The following is a 27,604-nucleotide window of genomic DNA, read 5'->3' as shown; positions in this document are numbered from 1 at the left end:
TCCATAAAAGTAGAGTAATATATTTTATTTAATTAAAATAGATTAAAAAACAGACTGTGTCAAAGAATTAGGATTCTCAATAATTTACTATTATTTACATTAGCAAATGTTGGTGGTTAGTAGACATGTGAGGAGATAAGCGTGCAGAACCCAGCCCCGCCCCGAGCGCAAGGGGAGGTGGGGAGACCCGGTGCTCTCCTCTCGTTCCTGCCCTGTCAGGTCAATAACGGCAGTTACAGCCTGAGCGCTGGAGATAGCAGGAGAGGTGCGCCTCCACGCCCAGGGTGGCTCTAGCACTATTACCCTGAAGAGGTGCTGGCGGGCCAGGCGGGAATCCTGTCCTCCTGGGGAGAATCATTACCTCAGTCCCAGCTCAACAGGCACCTGATCGTCAATGGTTTCCCCTGTCTCTGTTCCTATTCACAATTAACCTTCTGTAAACACCCCTCTGGCTGACACAAAGCCCACAGTTTCCGGATAGAAGACGAAAAACAGAAATGAAAGCCACACATCCTGGTTCCCAAGGAAATCCTGATTATTTAACATACCCTGCCTCTGTCGTCCAGAACTTGGCAACTCAACAAAATGTCACAGGGTTATTTTGTGCGCTTGTCATGTGAGGGATGATAGGGAGTGAAGGGGCCGGCAGCCCTGGGCCACTGGACCAAGAGGAAGTCTCCTCTCCAGAAAGCAGTAACAGGAGAGGAGGAACCAGTAAGGCCCTGGGCATCCTGCCCTTGCATTGCTAGTCCTGCAGGCACTTGTGGCTTCTCCACACACCGGCGTGGCGTGGAGCGCGTCCCAGGAACGCAGCAGCGGGCTGACGGTGTCGAGCGGAGAGAGAAGATCCTTCAGCAGCAGCAGCAGGCTGCACAGGACTCTGGAACCTGACTCCTGCTCGTTGGAGACCTTGGCGGGCCTCAGGTTCGTGCTGCTGCATGAGGCCTGGCAGCAGAGCCATCCCTGGTCACCACAGGCCCCGTCTAACCTGGGCCTGGAGCTCGTGCAGTGGACAGCAGCAGATCCAACAGTCAAGGGCTGGGGGCGGATGGGGCCCAATGGAGACTCAGTCCAAAATGTCCGTCTCGAAGGGGACCAGGTGGTAATAGGACAGGTTGGTGACATAAGCTTCCGGGTCATCGTCACCCTCTAGCTCTGAGGTAAACTCACCGCCATTCTCAAACCTGAAAGAAAAAGCACAGAGCTGAGGGCTGAGGCTGGCTCACTGCCCCCACCCCTGGGCAGAAGGTCATTGGTCGGGGGCACTTCGGGATCAACATCAAACAGCATGGAGGGCTTTCCATGATGCTCTTCCCGGGTGTGGAGCATCGCACCAGTGGACACGGCCTTTTCAATGCACGCTGATGAAGTGTGGAAAGAACCATGGTTACAAATTAGGTGAAATGGACCCTGCTCTAAAGACTGTTTTGTTTCAGGTTGGTTTTTACTGCCTTCGACACTGCTATTTATTATATTCCTTAACTAGTAGTTATCGAGGCATTCATCCATTCATTCACTCACAGAGTGATGATTTTTCCGTATCTAGGGACTATTCTGTGTCAAGCTCTGGGGAAGCAACAGTGAAGAGGGCGGGTGAGGCCGTCTTTGGGAACAGAAGCCCACCGTGTGCCGGGCCACACACACTACAGCAAAGAGGAGTGAGAAAAGCCATTGTGGTCACAGGCTGACATCCTCACTGTATCCTTGGGCCACGTGCACAGGTGAGGAAGGAAGGACTCTGCAGGAGCCCAGAGAGGCGCTGGGTGAGGCAGTGAGGTCGGCAGAGGGAAGGCTCGCTCCAGCGACAAGCCTTCACTGGATGCCGAGTCAACGTGAGAGTTTACCTGCGGGGAGGGAGAGAGGAAGAGCTCCCGGAAGAACATGGGCCCCGAATGTGAGGTGACACAAGTACCTTCCTCATACGGATTCCCCCATGAACTGAAACCATTTTAGCTCCTTTCTAACTCAGGTGCGGCCTAAGGTAGGGAGAAAAAAAAAATCTCCAAACTTTAAAGAATGTGTAACAGAGGAAGAAGTGCATGAAGCACATTCTTGCTAGGAAGGGAGACTGAGACGCTGCTTGTGCTTTTTCCATTTTCCTCAACTAAGCATCAGTCCAGGCACAGCAGGGCTTGGCAGAGGTGGGTGGGGCAGCTCCTTCCAGAAGGCTGTCACAGGAAAGTGGGAAGGAGCCTTCAGGCCATAGCGCTTACTAGCTTACCATGTCCCTGCTTGCTTCCTAGTGGTTCCCAGCGCTTGGAGGTATCACCAGCTACGTACTTGTGGAAGCTCACTACACCTGGAAAGCTTTAGGAGAGACTGGGAAGGCCACGAACTGACCAAACGACACAGTAATGAGCTTCTGACTTGGCTCTGCTGGCTGAGGAAGTGAATGGGGATTGCAGAGATGTGGGCCCCACCTTTGCCTCAAGAGCATATGGTGCATTCAAGCCACTGCTGCTGTCACAGAAAAAAATAGAGCACACAGTACAGAACCCCGCTAACTTCAAACCTGGGCCTTCGAGGGAGGCATGCTTCCTCCAGGTCTAACCTGACAGCTAAGAGGAGAGGAGGTGATTATAGCTTCAAAATGAGACAGAAGAGGCAGCAAAGCTGGGTTTTCCTTTAACTCCACAGTGAGGGTGTGTGGAGATGCAGGGGAAGGACTCAGGGCCCACCTCCTCCTCCTCATGTGCTGTGCCCTGGGAGCACAGGCTGCAGACAAAGAGATGGAGCTGTGACAGAAGTGTTTGCAGCCTGCGAGGCAGTGTGTCTCATGGAGACAAGGCCACCTCTCCAGCTTTGTTACAAGATGGTGCATCTCTTCCCTCAAACCAGCATTGGAATGAAACCAAAAGGAGATTTGGGTACAGGGACAGGTGAAGGACAGGGCCACAGTGACAGCCAAGATGCAGCCCTGCCCAGACAGCTTCCTATCCCCTGGGTACAACTCCTTCCCTCAGGTCCGATGACCCTGAGGACTCAGGAGGGAAGGGGACCGACCCTGGGATGCTCAGGAAAATGAGTCACCTGGGCCCTCGGCAGGCCTGGCAAACGCCTCTGCTCCTAACCTATGAGGACAGAATGAGGGTTGCCAGTCTGGGAGTGAATTTCCCAAGAGCCTGGCAACCCCTCCAGCCAACTAGGCAGAGGTCCAGCTGTCCCACAGACTCATGTCTCCATCAGCCACACACATCCATTCCCTGAGTGCAGTGGGGTCTGTGGCCCTGGGTACTGGTACCTGCCCTCCCCCAGGGGACAGTGGGGGCTGCCTGCTTGGCTCCATGGCACAAGTCCTAATAAGCAGGCCTGAGGATGTTGAATTCACAGACTCGGGGCCAAATGGTCCCTGGCAAGTACCACTGAAGACAGCTGCGGCCAGGAGGTAAAACCTCCTCCTACTCAAATGCCATCTCTTCGTGACCTCCCATTCTCGGAGTCACCCCACAGCACCCTCCTGACAGCCCTGTGGAGTGCTCCCAAGAGACAGACAGCAGCAGACCATCAGTGTAGCCACGCTGCCCTAGATTTGGTACCTGGCAAGTCCCAGGCAGGAATTCCCTCTAACTGCTCCCCTGAGCTGCTTGGAGGCAGACGTTTCTTTGTTAAGCTTTCCTAGGAGGTTTTCCCTTGTTCTTTCTCTCTGTGCCAGCCAGGTGTCCTGGAGCAGGTAGCCGCATACTGAGACTGTGTCACTGCCATCCATGCAAAGCTCCAGGCTAGCTGGGAAAATCATGTTACCAACCTTGCTTTCTCAGCAAAACTCTTCACAGTTGAACTTACTTCTGAAATCTAGCTTTATGCCAGGGTGCAGAAGACCTCCTGAGGCCTGTTGAGGTGGAAAGGGTTCCCCCAGGAATATTAGGATCCTGCGGCAACTATGAGAAGGGAGGGTGTCCAGCAAGACAAGCCCTAGCCAGACACTCCTCCCATGAAGCTGAAGGACCTCTCCTTCCCACCACCCATTTTGTACACATCAACCTTGTACCCTGTGGTACCAGCCCTGCATTAACACAGAGAACCCACAGGTCGTGAACTCATGTACTATCTATATACATATACAGTGGGTACAATGCTGCGTTGTGTCACGGCAAGGCATGCAAAGGGACAATGGCATTTCAGAGAAAGAACACCCCCTCGGCTTTGCCAGCACATCCTTTTATACCAACATTTCATGACATCTCCACTGGGAAGGATTCTTGTGCTAGACACTCAAGAGACATCTGAGGAACTAAAAAAGTGAGAGCTGCTGGCCAGAGCCCATTCTCTGGGACTGACAGGGCTCCCACCGTGCTCTGTCACAGAGCAGAGGCCAGCAGAAGTGGCTCGAAATGCCTGCCAAAGCGCAGGCAGACCCTGGGGTCATGCTTTGTCCTGCAGTCAACTAGCCCAGATGTGTGTCTCGGCATGTGAGTCTGTCCTGGTCCGTTTTCAGTTTTGGCTGAGTGGAGGGACCGAGACCTGGGACGCCAAGAGGCCCCTCTCGCCATGGGCTGTGCTTCTCATGTGCCCACAGGGCCTCAGCATTCAGAGCCACCTCAGGCGGCTCCTGCCCAGCATTTCACACTCAGTACCTGAGGTCTTCACAACCACTGGTCCTGTGATAGCAAAGGGGTCCCAATTTGACAATTAAGAGAAGCCAAGAGAGGTTAAATAACTCCCAGACACACAATCATGAAGAGCCCTGGGCTTGGCCTTGACAGTTAAGAGAAGCCACCTCAAGCTGCGGCCCCATAATTCCCAAGGAGATGGCTGGAAGCTCACAAAGGATGAAGGCGGCTGTGCCTCTTGGGCCTCCAGGTGACGGGCTTTCCTAGAGCACTTACCACAGTCAAAGTTCTGTTATCAGAGGAAGGAAGAAGGGAGAAGTTCTGTCTTTGGGTTGTCCCACCTTCACTAACCAGACACATCGTCTCTTCCCTCAGAGCAGGCCCGCTGGGCCAGGTGGCAGCCACCTGGGAGTCTGGGGGACCTCCAGCTCTATGATGTGAGACCAACATGCAGGTGACACTTCTCCCCATCCCAGGAGACTAGGCCCTAAGAGAGAGGAGGCTTGTGGCCCCTGTACCCCTCAGGGCTCAGCACGGACCAGACCCAGAAGCCTGGCAACTTCTCCACGATGGTCCCTCACAGCCAGCTACTCAGGAAAAGGAACTCTGTTCCCATAAGGTTTATGAATCAAGGTCTCACTGTCCTCTAGAAAAGGCAAATTCTTTAAATAAGTGTCCAAATACAGGCAGGATGTCTCCGCGTTTCTGGGCACATCTACTTCCTGCCTATAGAGTTCCGTACGTCAGTGCACCCCTACCCCTGGCACTGGCTGACAGCTCAGGGATCCCATCTGTAAACCTATATTCAAATCAGTGTACTTACAAATGCTCTGTCGGATCCACACCCAGGTGTTGCTCTTTTCCGTTTGGTATACTGTGGTCAATGACGATAGTTTCTGTATTTGCTAAACAAAATCCATTGGATCTCATGATTTCTGAAAGTGAAAGCAATAGGTAAACATTCAGAAGGGGTCAAGTTTTGAATTATACCAATCTCCACACTTCCCCCTCCACCTACTGCCCCCAGTCTCCCCCACATTTTAAGAGAACACTCTGCACCCCAGAGGCCCGTTCTAGAAGTCTGCCGCACAGACTAAGGAGCTGATGCCAGCTTCCACAGGAACGCCTGCTGACCCTGTGCAAGCTGACAGGCATCTTTCCCCCCAGAAAGAGGCTCTGGTTGTTCTAGCGCCCTCCCTCTACACCCTGCCCTGTGGGGGGAAAGCTGGGGCAGAAAGGGCACTGAGCTTGCATCTGTCAGTCTGGGCTTACGACCATCCATCACACAATGCTGGGGACTTTGTGCAGGTCTCTCGATCTTTCTAAGCTCTCACCTGTGTCTGAGATGGGCTGCTGTGAGGATCAAATGAAATCAGTGTACATTTTAAACCAAATGGGCAACTTCACTGTTTTACTTTATATAATTCTGTATATAAATTGATTGTTTTTTACCAACAAGCACAAAGTTTGCTAATTTAAAAAGGCCAACAAAGACAACGCCTACCTATGTCTATGTTGGCTGTATGGTGTTAGCTTTGCCAGGATGCAGGTCTGATTCTCGACCAGAGCTGGAAGAGGTGGGGATGGGGGTGCCTGAGGGTGTGGCAGCTAAAACAGTGCCGGTGGGAGCTTGGACCCTGCAGCTCAGCCAACAATGAGCTCCATGACCTTGGGACTAAGTACCCTCAACTGGAACATTTCTGGTGCATTCTCAAATCCAAAGGATTATCATCTTCCCACTCAGGGCCTAACACATGGATATCCGCAGCTCAAAATAGCCCTTCCTCTTTTCTGGCATGGCAGGGGCAACAAGAGCACAGTTACTGCCCAGTCTCTTCGGGCATCTCATGCTACTGTTGTTTGGGACATTGCTTTATTTTTTTTCTTACATCTGACCATTATTTAGATTATTTTAGTCCCTTGTGTGATTTGCTGTTTTATGAGTGGAATTTTTTTAACTTTCTAGGTATTAGGTTCTCAGTTCTTTGAATTTTATATGAAGAGAATTAGGGAAACTACACAAAAATGAAGAAAGCACAACAGAAGAGTTCCTCCTCACCCCCACAGGATTCAAATGACTATTCATCAATTAGATTTGCCAAGTAACTGCTAAAATTTCCACTTGACTTTCTGGAGAAGTGATAGCTCATGTTTCATGGGTTTTCTGCAACACCAGCTCAGTTAGTCACACTCCAAGTGACATCAGCACAGTGCTCTTTCCTGCCCTGCCCTGCCCTCCCCACCAGAGCCCACCCAGAACCCACGGCCTTCTCTGCTTGAGAACCAGCAGGGACAGCCTTCAAGTGATGCGAAGGAGCACTGAAAACAACAAAAAGCCTCTGCTTGGAACCTGCAGGGTCAACTACATTTCTAGGTGCAAGAAGAGCAAAAAGAAGACATTTACCAAAGTCTGAGTGACTCTGAAGATGACTAAATCTTAACAAGAAAGATTAAGATTCCCTCACCTTTCAATTTTAAACGTATGGCAGCACTAATAAAAGCAATTAAAAAAAAAAAAAAGAACCAGTTTCTTTATTGCTTTCATTAACTCTCACTCAAATCTGTCTGTCTCAGCAAGCACATAAAACCTCGGAGTGACCTCAGTACAGGCAGCGGACAGCCCCATTCCCCTTCTCCCACCCCTTTGCCAAAAGAATTTTTGTAGGGAAATCCTATACATGGAAAAAAAAATGTCAGTGCCTCAAAACATTTCTGAACTGGTAATGAGAGATACCATGGACAGGAACTTTCTACTCTCTTAAGTGTGAAATTTGGAACTCTAGAAAATGGAATCTTTCCAGCCCTGGAAAACAGATCTGTAACAAATCATTCCTTAGGTGCCTATGTAAGCATTTGTGCACAGGAACGTGCTTTAATTGTTTGCAAGGACATCTGGACCACCGAGTTCTGCTACTTAAGTCTGGGAAGGTTACTTCTTGCACAATTTCTTCATGGGTAGAATGGGGACAGTATCCATCCCAACAAGAACAGGTGCAAATTAATGAGATGGTATTTGTAAAGAGTATAACAAGTGCCTGGAACTCAATTAATGGTAGTTATTACTATCATTGTTGCTAATGTCTTTATATCTGTTGTATCATGCAAATAAAAAGGAAATATGATTACAGAAAAATTATAACTTCTGAAGTCTATCTTCAAACATACTTAAAATGTGAATTTCTTAGAAGTCAGCTTACTACCTATAGCAAAAATCATTGGCCAGTTTAATGACTTTAACCACATACATGATTGATTCCATGAAATAGTTCATTTGCAAGCTACTTTTTTGCATTCATAATTTTTTCACATGAAGTAGAGTCCTACTTTGGCATTTCTTCTTTTTTTAAACGTTTTATTTTGAGCTAGCTTTAGAATTACCGAAAAGTTGTGTAAACAGTAGAGTTCTCACATATCCCTCGTCAGCTTGTAATGTTAACATTTTAGGTAACTACCATGTTTCCCTGAAAATAAGACCTAACCGGAAAATAAGCCCTAGCATGATTTTTCAGGATGACATCCCCTGAACATAAGCCCTAATGCGTCTTTTGGAGCAAAAATTAATATAAGACCGGTCTTATTTTCGGGGAAACATGGTATGCTACAATGATAAAATCCAGGAAATTAACTAAACATCTCCCTCACCTGAGTTTCACCAGCTTTGCCACTAATGTCCTTTTTTTCTGGTCCAGACCCAGTCCCAGATCCCTTGTACCATTAAGTTGTGTGACGTAGTCTCCCACTTCTGACAGTTCCTCAGTCTATTCTCACCTCTCATGACCATGAGACTTGAAGAGGACCAGTGAGTTATTTTACTAACTATCCCTCAATTTGTCTGATGTTTTCGTGAGCTTCGACGGAGGTGGTGCATTCTGGGCAGGAATCCTGCAGAGTGACACCACATTCTCCTCGATGCATCGTACCAGGGGTGTGTGATGTCAACAGTCATACTCCTGGGATGTCGGTCTGTATCACTGGGTAAGGAGGTTTCTGCTAGTTTCTCCAAAGTCAGGTTACTCTCTTGATAGTTAAGAAATATTTTTGGGGAGATGCATTGAGACTATGCAAATTATATTTCTCCTCAAACTTTCACCCACTAATTTTAACATTTACCAATGGATCTTTTCTGCAACAATTACTTCTGTGGTGTTTGCGTAGTGGTGATTTTTCTTTTCTTTTTAACTGCAGCTATGTTTTCATATGCCCCATATGTCATCAGTCCTTCCCCTCATTAAAGCACATATTCCTTTTTTCTTTTTATTTTAGCATTTAGTCTCAGCCCTGAAAGCATTCATAGCATAGCTTTCCTCCCTTTTGAATTCTCTGCCATTATATTTTCAATGTACTCCAGCAATGGAACAAAACCTAAGGCAATACCTTTTTATTAACTGGCTAATTGGACTATCTCTTACGATGAAAATTAAGATTGAGATTGTACAGATGGCTGGTTAATGAAAATTGAAATTATAATTCCTTTCCAGGCCCCCCAAACCTGAAGAATCAGATTTCTGTGGCTGATATTTGCTTAGTCCAAGTCCCCAGATCAAGGATGAGGTTTACACTTCCTATAAGGCTGCACAGACAGAGCCACAGTGTAAAAAAGTAAATTTAAGTTTTCTTATATTTGATAAGCATTTAAATTAACATAGGCTGAAGAATGTTTAAGGTTGTATTGACCCAAAGCATTACCTGAGAGGCCACAGTATTTCCTGACTGTCCTTGCCCGTGGGCCCAAATCATGGCGTGGTTCTCACACCACTAGCGCCTGGCGCCACCTAGTGGAGCTCCTGACCAAGACACTGTCTCAGCATTTGAGAGAAGAGGCTACAGGAGCATTCAGAGGCGGGATATGGCACCGTCCCTTGTAATGCTACATCAGCACCAGGAGAAGGCCTTAAGAAATCTGTGGGGAGGGAGCGGGTCTGGGGGTTGGGGTGAGTAGCAACAGGCCAGCGCGTTTTCACCAATGAATGGAATTTAGCAGGATGGGAGTGGACTCGCAGGCTTTGTGTGAACAGAGAGAAGAGCAGCGGCCACAGCACAAGCAAAGCCCAGCCAGGAGGAGGCTGAGGGTCTGCAGTGGAGGGTTCTATGGTGACAAAATCAAAAAGCTAGAGTGAGTCAGACTCTGACATGCCAAGAATGAGGAGGGGACTTGGGCCTCAGTGTGACCATAAGGTTTTGAGAAAATTAACAAACCCAGGAAGTCAGAGTTCTGGATGACATCAGTATACAGGGTATATCCTGGGGAAAGGGTGAGGCTGACATGTGGATGTTCGCAGGGGGTGCTCTCCAGGTCCTGAGGCTCAGAGCCTGGGGATCCCGGAATCCAGCAACACCCTGAATATGGGACCAAGGCTGAGTGACATGGCTTGCCCATGTGTGAACTAGTTCTTCAAAGGGATGTTGGTGTACTGCAAATGACAGTTTCATTAAAAAGTATTTTTGAATTTACCATAGTTTGTTGTCTTCAGATATTTATTTCCTCACTCAGTGAATAATGACGGTGCATCTTATATCCCGTGGGAATCCCCCCTCACACTTGCACACTTACACACTAATTTATGTTGGGAAGCATTTGCTTAGACAGAGTGAGAACTGGCTAGTCCAGGAACAAAGAAGGGATGGCTGAAAAGCTTCAAAGGGAGAATCCCCAGACTTGGTGCCCAATCGATTAGGGCAGAGAAAGAGGAGGAAACCTGCCAGAGTCAGAGAATCTTAGCTCTGGAAGGATGCCAGAGGCACTCCCCCAGCCTACCACCTCATGCAGGGACACCTCACACAGGACCCTGGCTTGAGGCTTTGGGAGACATACTGACACCAGATAGATGCTTACAAACTCCATTGTTAGGCAGCCCCATTTATTACAACGTGTTCTGTGCTGAGCCAAAATTGGCAGCAGTTACTTCCATCCATAGCAATGTCCCAGGGGTAGAGCACGCTGCCCAGATGACCTGGGCACCCGGCTGGCACAAGGAGGTCAGCATCCCTGCCTTCCTAAAGCTGGATGCTGCGGCCCTAGCAAGGCCTCACCGAGGCACGTCTGCAGTGCAAGCTAAAACCTCTGTCTTCAGTCCTCGCAAAAACACCGAGAACTTATTTAAAACCTCAGCATGGGAGTCTCCAGTTATCCCTGTTAAACTTCATCGCAGTACCCTCAGCCCTTCAGGATAAACATGGTCATGCATTTATCCAAGTCACCGATAAAACAGGACACTAAGACAGAGGGCTGGAAATGTTCTGGGTCGTGGCACTCTAGGAGTTACTCAATCATAGAGAGGCAACTCCATGCAGCTGGAGTCTGTCCTTCTCACACTCTGGGGCCACCCGAAACCTACAGTCCGGCCCCTGACACCAGCACAGGCCCAGAAAAGATTGTGCTGCTCTTTGCTCTCCCATTTGCTCAAAACAAAATGAAATAAAGCAAACCACACACACTAGTGCTGGGACTCCTCCACTGTGCACTAAATGACAGAAGCTTGCGCCCGCTCCAGGTGACAGCATGTGAAACCTATCACGGTGGACAATTAGGGTCTCGGAACCTTCTCCGAGCCTCCAAGACTAGGGTCCACGACATCCACCAGGATAAATGACTGCCATTTTTACTTTCCTATAAAGAAGGTTACGGATATTAGGTACCAGCTAAGGACGGCTCCTGAACTCCCCTGCTCTTCCTTCTAAGAATACACAGGCAGCTACCGTGAGTAGGTATGAAAAGTAGCAGACAGACAAACCCAGGTTTAACATCCATCTTGCTCACACACAGTCATATGTAGAAGCACATTTTCCAATCTAGGTTCCCAGAACTTGGCCACTCTATCCACCTCACCCAGCGCAAATTAAGACTCTTATCCCCGCTACAGCACAGAACTCAATAAGGACACTTTTATACCAATGACATCATCCCAACCTGTCCTCCTGTCTCCGTCACCATGACCACCAATTTCTCCTCAGGAGCTGCCTCTGGGCTCATCTCCCGTCTCATCTACTGACTCTCCATCAGCTTCCTTCTGAGTCTTGCTCCTTCATTCCTCTTCTTTCCTTCCTCCTCCATTCAGAAACGGAGTGCTGGACACAGAATCCCACCTTCTCTCCTTCCTAAGATCAGGATGCTCTGTGGGCTCTCGCCTGCAGCCAGGCTGCATTTCGTCTTACAACTGCCTCCCCTCCCTCCCACCCAGCAGTCTCCTGCGAGACCTCACTCAAATGCTATGTCTTAGAAAAACAAGTTGACTGCCCACTGCCTGGGGAAGCCCAATACCTGAGATAGTCCCCACCCCCCACCCTGCCAGGCCAGAGCTCCTTTCCCTGCAGAATGCTCCTCAGCAGACCTCACCAAAACTGCACTGCAAAAATAGTGTCCTAACAACATGTGCAACCCAGATCTTAGAGAGCTACCCAAAAGGGTCAAGTCCAGGCTTCCCCTTCCTTTCAACCTGACACAAGGATGAGCTGGCCAGACACTCTGCTCAGTTGACGATTTGCTCTTAATGCTGCTGACTTTGCCTCTGTAATTTTTTAGTTTAATTTATCACGCTAACGATACCTAAATTGTATGTTTCCCTTTTCATCCTGGCTGCCCTAAAACCAAGAGTCTAATTCAATGCCACGTTATGTGAACTATCTTACTTTAGCAGGCTAGACTATTGATTCCAGTATTTTGCTTCAAAATGCATCATTAATGTTTTCATCATTGTACTATTTCTTAAGTAAGTTCCAATTTATACGCCAAATAACTCCCTGTGGAAGTAGGAAGAGTGTAAACCCACTATCTCAGCATTCTGTTGTGTTGTCTTTCTGGATCCCAAGGGTGGAAGGTGTGTACAACCACACAGACAACACACTGGAAAGCTTTCTAGAAAACCACAGCCTTCCACAGCAGCACTTTGTCCCAGCCTTCCCTGGAGCTCTTACCTGATATTTTCACCGGACTTTGAAAGCTGGGTTGAATTTTGTGTACATTGTCATTTTTTAACACCTGATCTAGAGGAGATCTTTCAAAGAAGGTGAGCACAACTTCTGACCTAGAATACTGGGGAGAGATATGTTAATTACTAAAAATTAATGCTCTGCAACATGGGCCCATTGAAGCCAACGCCCCTGAGCTGTCCACATCGCCTGCGGGACGAAGCACAAGCGCAGGCTGCAATCACGGAACTTTTCGCCATTTGTCGCCCCGCCTGGCTAACATGCAAGGCCCCAGGATAAGAGGGATGGGGTGATGGAAACAATGGCTAGTTTTTCTGAGTGCTTGGTATGTGCCAGCTCTCAGACACTGATCCCTTCACTTTACAATAACCTGTGAGCACGTCGACCCTTCCCATTCACAGAGGAGGAAACGAAGCTTACAGGAGATAGGTGGTCTGCCTGACTCAAGCACAGGTTCTTTATCACTACGGCACACAAAGCTTGCAAACTTCATTGAAAGGCCACCTACAGATGTTTATGGTAACACTCCCTTTGGCTCCCACACGCCCTCTTCCCAAACCCTCAGCAAGACCAGTGGGTTTCTGCACGGAGGCAAGAAAGCAAAGCCCACCACAGTGGAGGGACCATGTCTCTTCCTACTCAAAACCTCCTTGGCCCCTCACTTCCACTACTTCACTAGGGAGGAAAAAACAAAAACAAAACCCGGAGTCCCTGGAGCCCACAGGAGTCTTCCCTTCCCCTGGTTATATCCACCCACCTCCCTGCGGCCTGATACCTCCAGGGAGAGGCAAACGGCAAAGGGGGCAAGCCGGTCAGTGATTTGGAAGCGGCCAGGGTGTACCGACGTCCCACCCAGCCCGGACCTGACGCACTTACTTTACACGGCATGCTGATGATGGTCTTAAGCAGCTTCTCCACCTCATTCAGCCTGGTCTCTATATCGTGGGCATCCTTTATGGCAATCAGTCCTAGGATTGAAACAGTAATGGCTCAAGTCAGCAAAACACACCAGGAAATGTGCTTCTATGTTAAATACAGGCCATAGGCATCCCATGATGAAGGATGAGGATGCCATCCCCGTGTCATCACGCATGAAAGGGGTCTGGGGATCTATGTACTCAGCCACATTCTGGTATGCATAGCCCTACCCCGAGAGCTCTGCTCTAAACCTCATGCTAAGTTTCAAAAACCCAATGAATGATTTGTTTGTGTGCTGGAATGGACACTGGCCATCCAAGGAGAAGTCTGGCAGGCTGGGGACAGTGAATGAGTGGGGCAGGCAGGCGTAAGCCACAGATAGAGCATCCAAGACCCATCTGAGAGCGACAGTCTGGGCCAGCTCCATAAACACCATGGACTCAGGCAGAACTCAGCCGGGGACCACTCAGCCCCTGCCAGCTGAGTGGCCCAGGCCCCACCCACTCCCAAGAACACAGTGGAAGGACTCGCATGTTGCTGGCCACGGCAGACCTGACCACAGGACCCATGTACATGGAGCCCGTATTTAGACAAGTCATTTAAATGCTGTGTTTGAAAGGCAAATAATCAGATCTCTACCCAGAGAAAACCCCAGTGGCCATGACTCACAGCTCTTTTCAGGAATCTCAGTGTCCTTGTTACAGTTACCGGAAGCCCTGACTGGCTGCTCGCTACAAAGTACAGTATTTTGTTTTAAAAAAACACCCTAGTTTGCAGCATGGAGATTTGGGGTGTATTTCTGCGTCCCCATGAGCAGTGCAGGACACAAATCTTCCCATTACAGTTTCTACACATCGGCTTCTTAGGGATGGGAGAAAGCGTTATTCGTTTCTGAGGCAATATATTGACTGAGTCTGCATAAGTGGTAAAATTAACTTCCTAAACTACATGATTGAAATTAGAGGCCCAGAACATATAGTCCCTGGAAACCAGGAGCACCCCCAGACATAGGGTGAGGGCATCTCAGAAAGCCTGGGGAACCCTCCACAATGTCAGCTGGAGTGAAGGCCAGGCATCCTTCTCTTGACCTCCTACAGCACAGGCCACCGTGGGTGCAGGCATCCCTGCTTGTCCCTGCCCACCGTCCTCAGCACACAGGCCCAGGCGGCCAGCTGGCAGCTGTCCAGGGAGCAGGAGCCCCCGAGGCTGCAGGGTGGGCCTTGATTGCCCACTGGGAAACCCTGGGCCTCTATCCACACAGCTTCCGCACACACCCCAGCACAAGGCCCTAGCTGCCATCAGGGAAATGGATGGGGGCCACCTCTCCCTCTCTTCCCCATGTTGCCTGGCCCCACCACACCTCCCTGTATGTTACGGGAAGCAGGGAAGAGAAGGAAGAAAATACCAGAGAGCCAGATTCTCAGGATGCCTCTTCTCCAGGCCCTGAATTCCTCGCATAGACTTTCAGACACACACACACACACAACACACACGCTTTCCACAAAAATGCTTTGATCTGCTTGCTACAGGGAAGTCTACAGAGGAAAAGTGGACCAACGCAAAATCCTCTGAAGAGTTGTTTTCAAAGGACAGTTATGTAAATTGTCCCCAGAAAGTGCTTCATTATTCTAAGACGAGCAAAACTGTAATTATATGTTAACTTTTATTACAGATAGAATACAAGTTTTAAATTAATCAAGTTTATGACACAGTAGTATTTTATGTTCTGTAGGTACATTTGTAGAAAGATTAGCCTCTTATATAGTGAGCACACAGCATATTTACACCCATTTTATAGGTGATAAAGCATAATTTAACAATCTTAAATCAGGATAGACGTTTATAGTTCTTGTATTTTTGCTTTAACAACATATTTTTGGTCACATCTTTGATTTAATTAATGTTCAACCCATGATTTGGTTAATAACCTCCAAGGGTAAGATTTAGTCAGATAAACACCTTCTGCTCTATACTGGTCTTTTAAGGTGGCCAGATTTGTCAACTAAACTACAGGACACCTGGTTAAGTTTGAATTGCAGATAAACAATGAATAATGCAATAATATAGATAGACTTCTACTAAAAAACGTATTTGTCGTTTATCTGAAATTTAACCTTAACTTGGTGTCCTGCATTTTATCTGACAACCCTATCTTCTTGGTGACCCATTTTCCAAAATGAACTAGAGAAAGACAAGAAGTATGCGTCAGGCCTTTGGAAACAGTATCAGTGTTTTAAGTCAGTGCACAGAATCTCCCCGATCTGACCCCTGCCCACTTTACTGGCCCTGTGCCCTGTGACTCTCCCACACCCTCACACCAACCCCTGAGGAGCAGGTCCATGCTGCCAAACACAACCCCCGACTCTCATGCTGCACTGCTGCTGGGAGACCCCGTCCTGCTGACCTCCCCCCACGTCCGGGCTCATGAATGAGAAAAGCCCACCCACCCCTTGAGAGGTAGGCACCTGCCCTCTGCTTCCGTGAAGCCATCAGAGAATGGGACTTGGTCTGCTTCTGGGCTCCCAGAGATCTTTCCTGATCTCTGTGGCATTCACCACTCTACACCGATGGGTCTCCCCAAGTCCACTGTCTAAACCTGAAAGGAGGAAGCGCCTTTGGTTCGTCTCGCTTTCATCAGCATCAGCACAGGGCCTGACACATGCAGGGAGTTTAATGTGCTGGCTGTTTGTTGACTGAGTCAAGTTGCCTAAGAGAGCACAGAAGTTAAGTATTAGCTATTGCCTGTGTGTGTGCTCCATCTTGCTCATGGGTAGTAACCTAGTTCACACGTCACATCACACTGAGCCAGACCCCAGCCAGAGCCGACAGGCCAGCAGCTCAAGGTCAGGAGAGCTGCCGGAGGACGGCTAAGTGGCATTCAGTGTACTGAGTCACGGGCCGCCCAGGTTTGATGTTATCTGTGGAAGCACACAGAACCATATTGCTTCCTTTCTTCCGTCTTTCTGCTGCTGAATGGAAGCCAAATGGTACTTGGAAATGGAAACATACTTCAAAACAAAAGGAAGCTGAGGAAACTTCAATGGGGAAAGGGAGGTGCTGGAATCCCTCCCTGTAAGAACAGAGATGACAGATGATAAGTTTTTAAGCTCTGGGCTTTTAGTTGGGAGCACTTTTTTATTTTGTATCATTTATTGCCCCATCATGGCTCCCCGGGTGACAGTCAAGCTGGCGCTCTGGATCAGCTTTCTTAAGGCGCTGTCCTCCTTTCTCCGAGGAAACTCATCCACGTGAACAACAACGAGCACTGGCCTGTCCCCCAGGAGGGGCCTCAGCTGATTAAAGGCAGATTCATGAAGTGGTGGATTCAGTTAAATTTACTGACACCCACCTAACAGCAGCAGACCGGGGCTGACTGACACTGCAGCACCCCTGCTAGCGCGAGGAGCACAGCAGTGAGGGGCACAGGCCGGCAGCTGCCTTGTCCAGCAGAGCCCCCCAACCCCCCAGATGAGCGCATGAAGGAGTCGCAACTGTCCAAGGGGCTACCGACAGCCTGACTCTTTTAATACTCCAACGCTCACATCTCCCTCCTCTCCTGGGCCCTGGAAACAACCCTACTTCCATTGTTGGAAGTGTTTCTTCCCATCCAATAATGGGTACATTAAATGTGTTAGGAAAACATTTTACAAAGACAAAGAAATCCAAAACAGCTCTCTGGGGTCACAGTTGGGAAATAAAATAAATTTTCGTTTTTAATTTCTAATTGTTTTGTGCTCACTGGAGTTCCTTCCTTCAGGTTTCTCAATTTCACAACTGGTGGAAACCTCAAATGCCTGCTGGCGACACCCAAAATTATTATATATTCTAAAATGACACAAGACTGAAAGGTGGAGTCGTGAGCAGAACACACATTTGGGACATTGTATTATTTCTCAGAGACAGATGACAACTCTGAGTCCACGAAGTACTCTTACCCCAAACTAATTATAGGCATTCAGGTTGCTTTCTAGTCTATCTGTTGTATTTTTTTATCCTATCTATTGTATTTTTCCTTCGTGACCCAAGAACTTTGGCTTTTAATGGCTGGTACAGCTTTTGCAAATATCAATTGTTTACAGCAAGTAATTTTAAACTTTATTTTTAAAAATGTACTTAAATACAATAATTTGGAATTATCTAAAATTTTGGGTTTATATTCCAAATATTATTGATGGGAGGAGAATTTTATGGGGATCTTTTTTGATTCAGTTTTACTACCTGAGACCGTAACAATAAATACTGTAGGAGGGAAATGGTTGAGAATTTGCACAGTTGATGAGGAAAAAAAAAAAAAACACCTCTTGGTTATGAGACTGTCATGCCAGGACTGGCCAGCAGAGGGTAATAGCATTCTGTGGAAGCCCCGAGATTTAGTACAGTGACAACATAGGAAGTGAAATCCTTTAACAGCCACATTTAGATTCCTCTTTCGGGAAATTGACTCAGTAGACTTCACAGCCCCGGGAAATTTTTCTAATTTCTGATAAAAGCATAATCACTAATATAACCTCAATTTTTAAGATTTCACTCTGCACAATTTGTGATGTGAAAATTTTATCCAGATTTAGCCCCAGTTAAAAATTTGAAACCAAAAGCTTGATAACATAATTATAAAAAATTTCAGTGTGCCGATTTTATATACATTTGAGGGCTAAAATCAGCCTAGAGCAGCCAGGGTGCCCTTTCCTTCGAAACTAGTTTAGCCTTGAAAATTGAGAACACAGATGTGTTTCTGTCAGTTTCAGGATTAGTTTCTTTTACATAAACACAAACACCTGATTTATTCTTGGAACCCAAACTGAACATGCTGGTATCAGCACAAAAATCCATAAGTGAGAGCAAATATAAACAAACCTGTTTCCCAATCTCAGAAACCTGGGTCCAAGGTCCCCTTTTTTTTCAGGAAGTGGAGACTTTGAGCTGAGCAACTCACCTCTGGGAACTGTCCCAGACTTCCTCTGAGGACAGACCCTGGAGATCTGAACCTGAGTGCCTTCTGCCACTCACTATAATTCTGGAAATAAAGATACGAGGCTTCTTGGGTCCACCGGAAAGGAAAACAGTCCTTTCCAAAGGAGTGTCCATTACTCAAAGAACACAAGTCTCTTAAGAGGAGACTCCACAGCAGATTCCTAGGGAAATTTTCTGTAAATGAACTTTCAAATCAAGTCAAACAATAAATTGCATTTACAGGGTTCCTTTTTTCCATTTCACAAACATGTCCATCAACACCGCACCGGGAAGAAGGCCGTGGGGATGAGCTGAGGAACGCAGGGCCATCTTGCATGCGGAAGAGACACATATTCTTTAAAGGTCAAGCTTGATGAAATCTTAGAAACAAAATAGTTTAAATTTTCCAGGAAAACCATCTAGGCTTACTTCCTAAGTACCTCTTTTCTAAATAGATAGTCAAAATTCAGGACATGGAGAGTAAGCAGTGATGAGCTTGAGAATGTGACGGAGTTGGTTATTCTCTGCATACCTCAGCACCCCAGGGGAAGTCCCAACCCCCTGGAAATCCAAGGCCCCTCTATTCGATCCCCTGTGCTGCCATCTGCAGGTGTGGCACAGCGTTTGTGAATGGACAGGAGACCTTTCTGCCCTTTGCTCCCACCTGCGACACACAAGGTGGTGCCCAGCTGGCTCGCCCTCCCTTCGGTTGGCTGCCCTGGCTCAGTAGTGCTCCCACCTGACTATAAGAGTTTGGAATGCTGAGCGATGTTTAGTTCTCCTTGCATCTTTTCAAGAATGAAAAGCACGGCAGAGACAGTAGCAGGAGGAGACAGAAGAGGTAGAGACAAATAACACTTTCTGAAGACCAAAAAGGGGCTGAGAGGACATGTTCTTACTTCCTCTGCCTCTTCCCACACCTGTGAGATGCTCCCTTGAGAGAATGTTATTTCATCACTTGAGGAAATAAGTTTGACTTAAAACTACTGATCTTTACTGTGTCCTTCCCTTAATCCCTCCTTCTCTAAGCCTCTTCATTATTCTCCCACTAAAAGTGGGATTCCCTCACTAAGCTTCACACTTACCATGTTTAGGAAGCCAATCACTTAGCCAGTCTGTGTTAGAACATCCAAGTACTTAAGGACTACCACCCCATTCTAGGCTCTCAAAACAGGAAGCACTAATCATGCACTCACTGCAAAGTACGGCCTATGCTCCTGCTCCATGCTAGGCCCCCTACCAGGCGCGGGACACACCTCGGACAACAAACCAGGCAGCACCCCTGCCTCCCAGTGCTTTCATGCCAGCTAGGAGGATGGATGTGAGGTCAACACTGGCCACAGTGAGTGGCGTGTCACCTGGGACGACAGGACGAGTCACAGCAGGGACCCATCCTCTCAGGGTAGAAATCCTGAAGGGTGAGCAGACACAAGGAGGCCTGGGATCAGGAAGAGCGAGCAGAGGCCCTCGGGAGGCCCAGATGGCGAGGGTGGGGCAGGGAGGGCTGAGACAAGCAGAGCCTTACAGACCACATGAAGGGGTTTCCCCACAGGAAGCAAAGGGCAGCCAAGACCTCCCATGCAGGCTCTGGCCCCAAGAACTCTGCCCACCTGGCTATTCTGTTTCTTAGGGTAATACGCACACCAGCCCCAGGTATTCCACATTGACCCGCCCCTTGTGAAACTGCCCCCTTGAGCATATTCCCCGGCCTGACCGCTGTCAAGCACCAAAGTCTAGTCTCTGGCACAGCAAAGCCCCAGGCCTGGTCCGCACAGATCCCACTCAGATGACGCAGGGAACCCCTTTACAGGATCTCTCTTTAGGCCGGGCAGGGGCTATCGCCATCCCTGCCTCCACAGGATGAGAGGATGGAGGGCCACACCTGGAGAGATGGCTTTCGGTGAGGGAATGCTGGCATAGCATGCTGAGTCCAAAGCCAACCGTTCTCATGTGTCCAGCATGGGGCTGGGTACTCTGAGGAACCACTGCTTCTGTGCTCACAACCCGGCCATGCAGATATCATTATTGACAGTTTATCAGTCAGGCGCCCAGAGATGATGAAATAAGCAACTTGCCTGAAGTCACTGGGCAAGTGGCAGGTGACAGAGTCAGAATCTGAATCCTCACCTGTCTGGTTCCAAAGCCAGTGCTTTTGGCCACTTCGCCTGAACTCCTCCCACCTGACCTGTGTCCTCAGGTAGGTCACCCAATCTCGCAAGGGCCTCGATTTTCTGACTGGGGAAACAGGGCAGGTTTCTCATTGGATTAAAGATACTGTGTGTAAAAGATTTAATTACTTGTTCATTCCTTCCCTCCTCCCTGTCAAACTGATACTCAGTGTGTTCTTCCTACTGATTCTGTTACATATCAGCAAAGCATGATTGTTTTGTTCTAAAAACAAATAGGAAGTAAAAAGTGCTGGCGTGAGTTAGCAAATGAGCTGCATGGTTGTGTCCACCACTGTGACTCAGTTTAGGGGGTGAGGTAAGGAGGATGTTCTGGAGGTGTCTGTTTGGAGAGTAACGTCCCAGCACGTGCATGCGTGCTGTCATGTGATACCCTGCACTGCCATCATTTCAGAGGCCACAGCTGGACCAGAAAAGCACAGAGAACAGACCCTTTGCCTCTGCTTCCTCCCTGCACCTGCCATCAAAGAGAAGATTCAGATCAGGAGCTCTGGGGGTACTTCTCAGGCTTGTTCCGGAACAAGGGGACCACCTTTCTAATGCTGACGACCGAAAGTGGCCAGTGGACATCTACCATCACTCAAGAAAAAGTGAACAAAACAAATATACCAATAAAATATGGCTTTCAGTGGGACAGAAATGCCAACCGCTGCTGAAAGGATGCACTGTCCTATTTATGTACTGTCCTCCCGAAGGATGCCTCACCCAGAGGACGCGGTGGCCTGGGCCATCTGTTACTGGGGCCACATGGGTAAGATGCATGTTGGGTTCATAGGACATTATCAGCCTCTCCTCGGTCTCCCAAATTCCACGAGCATTATGAAACTCTAAGCTGAGTTTCACCCAGAAATGGCAAACTGACCAAATGCCTAATATTTTATTAGCTCTGCATAGTATGGTCACCTTGCCCTGGCACTCTGAATCTTCCCTTATCGTGAATGGTCACAATGCAGAAACATCTTTCAGCTTTTGGAAAAGTGTTTATAAAAACAGACCACAGAGTGACATAAGGCCTAGACTTGTTTTAAAGAGAGATGGGAACCTGTGTCCCTGGGGGCAGCCTGAGGGCGGCCAGGGTGCTAGCAGTGGGTGTGTGGCACTGATCCAGAGCAGAACCAAGTTTCTCCTTTGAAACTGGTGGAAAGTACCGTGGCCTAGAGGCCAGCTACTGAACTACCTGTGTATGTACAGTTCTGGCCAGCACCTTCTCCAGCTGAGAGGTTAGCCCAGGTCACCAGGGCCCACGGCGCAGTCTGAGATCTGATGGGATGAGATCACAGGACCACAAACCAAACTCAGCCGAGTGGTCATTCACGGGAAAAGGAAAGGACACCAGGAGCCCTGGGATAAGGAAACCACAATGAAGTCTGGGTGGAAACAGGGTGTGGATTTGGGAAAGATAAAATAGGAGGAGAGAGAAAGAGCAGGCTACATGGAGATGATGGTCCTGGAACCAGACTGGGACAGCAGAGCACGCTGTCCGGGGGCTTGGGAAAAGCAGCCAGCCCAGGAGCCCTATATGTGGAAGAGATTCATACTAGTTCTGTGAACCAGAAAGGGTACCCCAAATCTCCCTGAGAAGTGAAAACTGCCCGTTAAAAGAGGCAGGATACCTTAAGGTGAACTCTGCATGGGGGTGGGGCTGTGTCAGAGGCGAGGGGCAGGCCCCGCCAATCACCCGCCAGGCTGCAGAGGTGGCCTATGTGCCCCTGACGTGCTGCCCAGGACCCACATGGCCTCTGCTCTTTCCTCAGCAACTTCCACTAAGAAAGTCAACTTGGTGACTGCGCTGTGCCCCTGCCTCAGGTGGTGTCCTCGCCGCTGGTTTGGGGGTGGCACAGAGCTTCTCCCATCTGCCCATGTGAGAATAAGTGGCCAGGCTCAGAGCCTGGGAGCAGAGCACAGGTCTTCCTTGAGCTGTCAGGGCTGTGGGAAGTCTGGTGGGCATATGTGTGTCCATGCCTTCCTGGAGGCCTTAACTCCAGCTCCTCGGATCTCACACCTAAAAATAGACAGTCTACAAGTGCGCAGGTAGATTCATGTACTCGGTGATAAAGGTGAGCACATGTGTGCACTAGCACCACACAGGCTCTCAAGGGTGAGCCTTATTTGGAGAAAATGCTAAAATAACTGCATTCAAAGCTGGACCCCTTCACCAGCTTCACATCCTCCTGCAGGCGTCACATCTCAGTGAGCGGCAATTCCACTTCTCAGGCTGGCGGCCCCGACACCCCTTTACACCCCACATCTCGTCTCAGTACATGCTGTGCCTCTCCCTTCCAGACATATCAGTGCTTGGCCACTTCTCACACCTGCTCTGCGACACCTGGCACAACGTCCCAGCAGCTCTCCCAGTCCCCCTGCCTCCCCGTCTTTCTCAACATAGAGCTGAGAGTGCATGTCAGATCAAGGCACTCCACTGCGCAAAGCTCTCCATCTCTGCATAAGAGGCCAAATCTGAGAGTGACCTGCCCATACCCTACCTTCCTGGTCTCCTCCTACTACACTCCATCTCCTTCTCTCCACTCTACTCACATGGCCGCCTTACTATTCAAAGCCACCAGGTGCATGCAGGTCTCAGGGCCTTTGCACTTGATCTTGCCACTGCCTGGAATGTTCTTTCTTTCCCAGGTGTCATGCAGTTTGGTTCTGTCCCTTCCCTCCTTTTGGTCTCTCTACTCAGAGGTCACTTCCTTTGAGACCTTCTGGACCACCCTACCTGAAAGTTAATCCCTTCCCTGCACCCACAAGGCATAGCCCCTTTCCTTGCTTACTTTTTGTTCCTTCTGAACATTTATCACTACCTAATATATGTTTTACTTATCTTGTTTATTACTGGGTTTCTCCCGACCAGAATATAAGAATTATGAGGGCTCATCAGGGCAGGGATACTTGTTTATTTATTTATTTAAGGAGGGTGCAGCTCACAGTGGCCCATGAGGGGATCGAACCGGTTACCTTAGTGTTATCAGCACCACGCTCTAACCAACTGAGTTAACCAGGCACCATATATATATATATATGGGGTTTTTTGTATATTTTGTTCTCTACTGTGTCCTCAACACCTAGGAAGAACCCTGGCATGTGGTAAGCATTCAGCAGAAAGTTGCTGAATGAATGCAAAAATGAAATGGTGATTTTCCAGTAATCAAGAATCAAAGATCACTGACTACTTTGGAAATGGAGTCTTGCTACAGTGGTGACCAGGTCTGAAATAGGTGCTTTAGAAAAAAATCAAAATAGTCCAAGAGCCCTAAACAGTCAATGAGGAAGTTCTGCATGTTTATGTTCTAAAGTGTAAACCTTCCCAGACCTGAGAGATGTGACAGGCAGGAGACCTTGGCCGTGGTCTGGTCAGGAAAACCTGAACCACGTTAAGTATTGCGCAGAGGGGATTTCAGTTACAGACTTGGCGTCACTGGTGTCAGAGCATTAAAAAAGGGAAAATGGACACTTTGGTCACTCGGAGCTAATATCCAGCAGGAAGCATCCATCTCTGTCCCCTCGAAAGGAAGAGATGGGTATATCAGACCCAGATGAAGAAAAGGGTAAGGTGAGAGGCCAAGATTCCAAGGAGAAAGGATGGAGGACACACCCAGAACAAGTCCTGAAGTCAGCCTCGCCCAAACAGAAGGCCAGGAAGGAAAGCTAGTGAGCACTGTGCCTCCATGCAGCGGTTCAAGTACCTCTGGACAGGTGTCACCATGCAACATACAAGGCCCACTGACGGTCTCCAAGCCCAACATTACAGTGTGTGTGCAGAAGGGAGAAAAATCACATTCTCTCCCCGTTGCAGTATAAACGTCTCCCCCAATGCAATACTTCAGGGACTAAGAAAGGGCTCTGCCTCCCTTCAATTGCAAGCAGATTCAAAGAAAGTACGGGTCAAGGTTCCACACCCTCTGAGGGTGTTCAGTGGTACATTTACAGGAGCTACCAGTATGCTGCCAGCGTCAGCTCGGAAACCCGGGTTTCCTCACAAAGCTTTGTAACGAAACTAGAGAGCACCAATCTAACCCAGCCCAGAAATATTTCAATAAATTTAAACCAAGGAAATCTGATAAGGAATTATACAGAGAAAACCTGGCATTTCCAATACAACACACATATATCTTGTTGCCTTTTGTATTTAGTTTGTATATCCAGACAATTGTTTTATGCAAATTATAAATCTGCAAGAAAATAAGGTAGACTGTTCTTTTACATTACTGTGATGTATTTCACCTAGCAAATGATTTCCCTTGATTAAATGGATCTGAGAAAGGAAAAGGACTTCCCCTGGCATTGTACAACAAAACTCAGGTGGTGCTGGAGGAGGGACCAGCTTGCCTCCATGCAGAGAATCAAGAACTAGATGGAGAAGTAAGGTCCCAGAAGTAGGGTCCCATCTATCTCCTCCCCTCAGGGGGTGCTGAGCCTGCTCTTGCAGGAGTTCAGCCAAGGCTTATAAAGTCCTTCACCCAGCCACTGGTCCCCATCCTCACCACCCCTGCCGCTGCCCCCACCGACTGCCACGTCTAATACCTAGTTCTAATTTTCCCCCTCTTTTAGATAATTGAAAGCAACTATCATATCCCTTCCAAATCTTCTTTTCTCCCCAGTAATCACCTTGTTCCTAAACATTTCTTCACTTGCAGGTGGTCCACTCTTCAGTGGCATTCTCTCTGTCTACACCTCAGGAACCCAGAATTGACCCAGCACAAATGAGCACAGAAGGAACAGAGCCAGGGGCACGTGCATGGCAGGTCAAGGGCCTCACACCCACCTCCCTTCTGCTCCAGGTAAGACTTTCACTATGATGTCCCAGGGAGGCGAAAGCCACACCCTCCTCCCCACCAACTGTCTACAAGTCCCCAGAAGCAGCTGACACTCAGGGGAACAATAACAACTATCATCAATGGAGGGCTTACTAGACACTCTACTCTGCATTTTAATACTCACACACAAAAAAGTAGCCAATAGGTACTATGTTACAGGGCAGGAGCCAAATGGAGCGCTTGGGGTGACAGGTGTGCTGGGCCACCTGAGCAGTGAGACCTGGAGGGCAGGGTGGAAGGCAGGCACTCCGGCAGCTCTCAGGGACTCCAATTTGTTTATGACCCACCTTGTTCCAGAAAGGATGTTAAGTCATTGAATAAACTGCTGTTCCTTCATCTAAGCTTTCCTGACTTGGGCATTCATTTGTTAAATTTAAAAATATAATAATATACACACCCAAATAGCAAATCCAAGAAAAACTGCTGCCATGCTTAAAATAATACTAAACTATCTCCAGAATGGCTATAAATGGGAGAATCTAAGGAGCAAAGAGAAGCCTGAAAGGCAGGGCATCTCACTCAGGGCCTTCAAACTTGGAGCCTAGCCAAATGAGGTGTTTGCCAGAGGATGTATCTTGGGAACTGACCTAATGATCCATATAATTCACCCTCTGGGGTGGGGGGGCTATCAGCAAGGGGAAGTAGAGGTTATCTTAAGACCTCAGGCAAACCAGCAGCTAAGGAGACTTTGTCCTGGCCACACCCTCATCTTCAGTAAATGGCCCCAAAGGTGCCACTAGGCTACTGCTTAGAGGACTGCAGAAAGGAAGACTTCAGGGTGAAGTGTCACCAAGCTGCAGGTGATCACACAGTGGGGGTAAAGGAAGGGGAGCTGCTCAGAAGCTCTACAATCTTCCCTGGGGCTTTCTCCCCCCTCCATAATCCTTCCCATCTCAACTTTAGCCTCTCTGGCACTTGCTCCCCTCTTCCAACCTCCTCTCTGCCTGGCCTCCAAAGGGCAGCCCGAGGGATGGGCGTCAGCCAGGCAATAGGAAATGGGAAACCATAGCAGTTCTCTGAAAACTCGAGTCCCCATGAGCCAGGACGAGTCACAAGGCCAGGGAGGAGACTGCTGCAGTTAATCAAACCCGAATGTGGACACACCCCTGGGGGTGGGGACCCCAGCTTACCCGTGCAGCTGCCCGTGGGCCTGCCCCGCCCAAGGAGTGACAGAAAGCTGCGTGGCACTTCGCACTCAGGCTCTTCAGTCACCGGAGAAAACAAGAGGCGCGGTCCCTCCCAGGGGAGGACTCTGAGGGGCGGCTCCCAAAAATGACGCGACCCCCAACTGGACACTGTTGTTAATTCTTCCCAAGCGTTTCCCCCGGCCCCTACCGCCGCTGTCTGGGCGTGCCGGGGGTCGCAACCGGCCCTCCGGAGGGTGGGAGGGAGAATGCTGCCACTCCAGAGCAGGGACTGAGGCTGAACGGCCTGGGGACCCAACTGACACTGGCCGCCACACTGGTACTGGTCAGTGACTCGTCCTTGGTGACGATCAGGGAACTTGACCTGCCGATCTCGGCCGGGAAGGCCTCAAGTCTCCACGGGCCGACTCCCTGTCTTCTTACCATTGGCGTCCTGGGCGCCTTTCATCTGGGGACGGAGGGTAGAAGTGTCCCCTGTCCGTCCCGGAGACGGAAGGAAAAGGTCAATCTTGCTTTAAGTAACTTCCCCTTTCCTTTTACCGCACTTTAAAATGACCTCGCAACCACGTCTCCCCGTGAGATCCCACCCGGGTGCCCGCGGCCCCCGCACCTTGGCGCAGCGGCGCGCGGGCCAGCTCGGGCCGGTCCTCCGGGAAGGCGTCGCGGAGGCGCTGCCACAGGCGGCCCAGGTCAGCGAAGCTGCGATGCAGGTACAGCACGCTGCGGTCCGACCACTCCGTGCGGATCTCGAAAAACTCCTCCTCGTCGCCGCGCCGGCTTACGATGAGCCTGCGGATACCGTTCACCCAGCAGCCGCGCACGAACATGTTCACGAGCGAAGTGCCCTCAAACACCGCCGAGGCCATGCCGCGGGCCACTCATGCCCCCGCCGCCGGGCCGCCCTGGGCCCCCGCCGCCCGCGGGCAGGAGGCTCGTCTGGGCCCGGCCGGGTCTGCCTGAGATCGGGGTCCGTCCGAGGTCTGTCCGGAGCCGGAGTCAGTCTGGGGCTGCCCGGGATCGGGGTCCGTCGGAGATGTGTCGTGGGTCCGCACCCCGCCTCCGCGCGCACTCGGGAGACAGCGCTGCTAGAGTCGGTCGGGCTGGCGGAGCTG

The 27,604-nt window shown here is 49.2% G+C and overlaps 1 protein-coding gene across 1 annotated transcript; it reads right to left on the bottom strand.

The window, feature by feature from the left end:
• On the bottom strand, positions 1–27,604 carry PXDC1 (PX domain containing 1). The gene is made up of 5 exons (XM_033114215.1): positions 27,103–27,604; positions 13,353–13,444; positions 12,462–12,579; positions 5,374–5,485; positions 1–1,184 (listed from the first exon to the last, which is right to left on the bottom strand). The coding sequence occupies exons 1-5, from the start codon at positions 27,356–27,358 to the stop codon at positions 1,067–1,069; spliced, it is 696 nt and encodes a 231-aa protein (XP_032970106.1). The 5' UTR covers positions 27,359–27,604; the 3' UTR covers positions 1–1,066.

Source organism: Rhinolophus ferrumequinum, chromosome 9, assembly GCF_004115265.2.
Source record: "Rhinolophus ferrumequinum isolate MPI-CBG mRhiFer1 chromosome 9, mRhiFer1_v1.p, whole genome shotgun sequence".
NCBI classification, from domain to species: Eukaryota; Metazoa; Chordata; class Mammalia; order Chiroptera; family Rhinolophidae; genus Rhinolophus; species Rhinolophus ferrumequinum.
Note: the sequence above shows the minus strand (reverse complement) of the source record. Positions and strands in the feature narration are given on the sequence as shown.

Excerpts from the sequence above, each read along its gene's own strand:
- PXDC1 (XM_033114215.1), bottom strand. The coding sequence starts at position 27,358 with ATGGCCTCGGCGGTGTTTGAGGGCACTTCGCTCGTGAACATGTTCGTG. Across the intron at positions 12,580-13,352 it reads TCATCAGCATGCCGTGTAAA|TATTCTAGGTCAGAAGTTGT; the intron begins GTAAGTGCGTCA and ends ATCTCTCCCCAG. Across the intron at positions 1,185-5,373 it reads GTGGATCCGACAGAGCATTT|GTTTGAGAATGGCGGTGAGT; the intron begins GTAAGTACACTG and ends TTTTTCTTTCAG.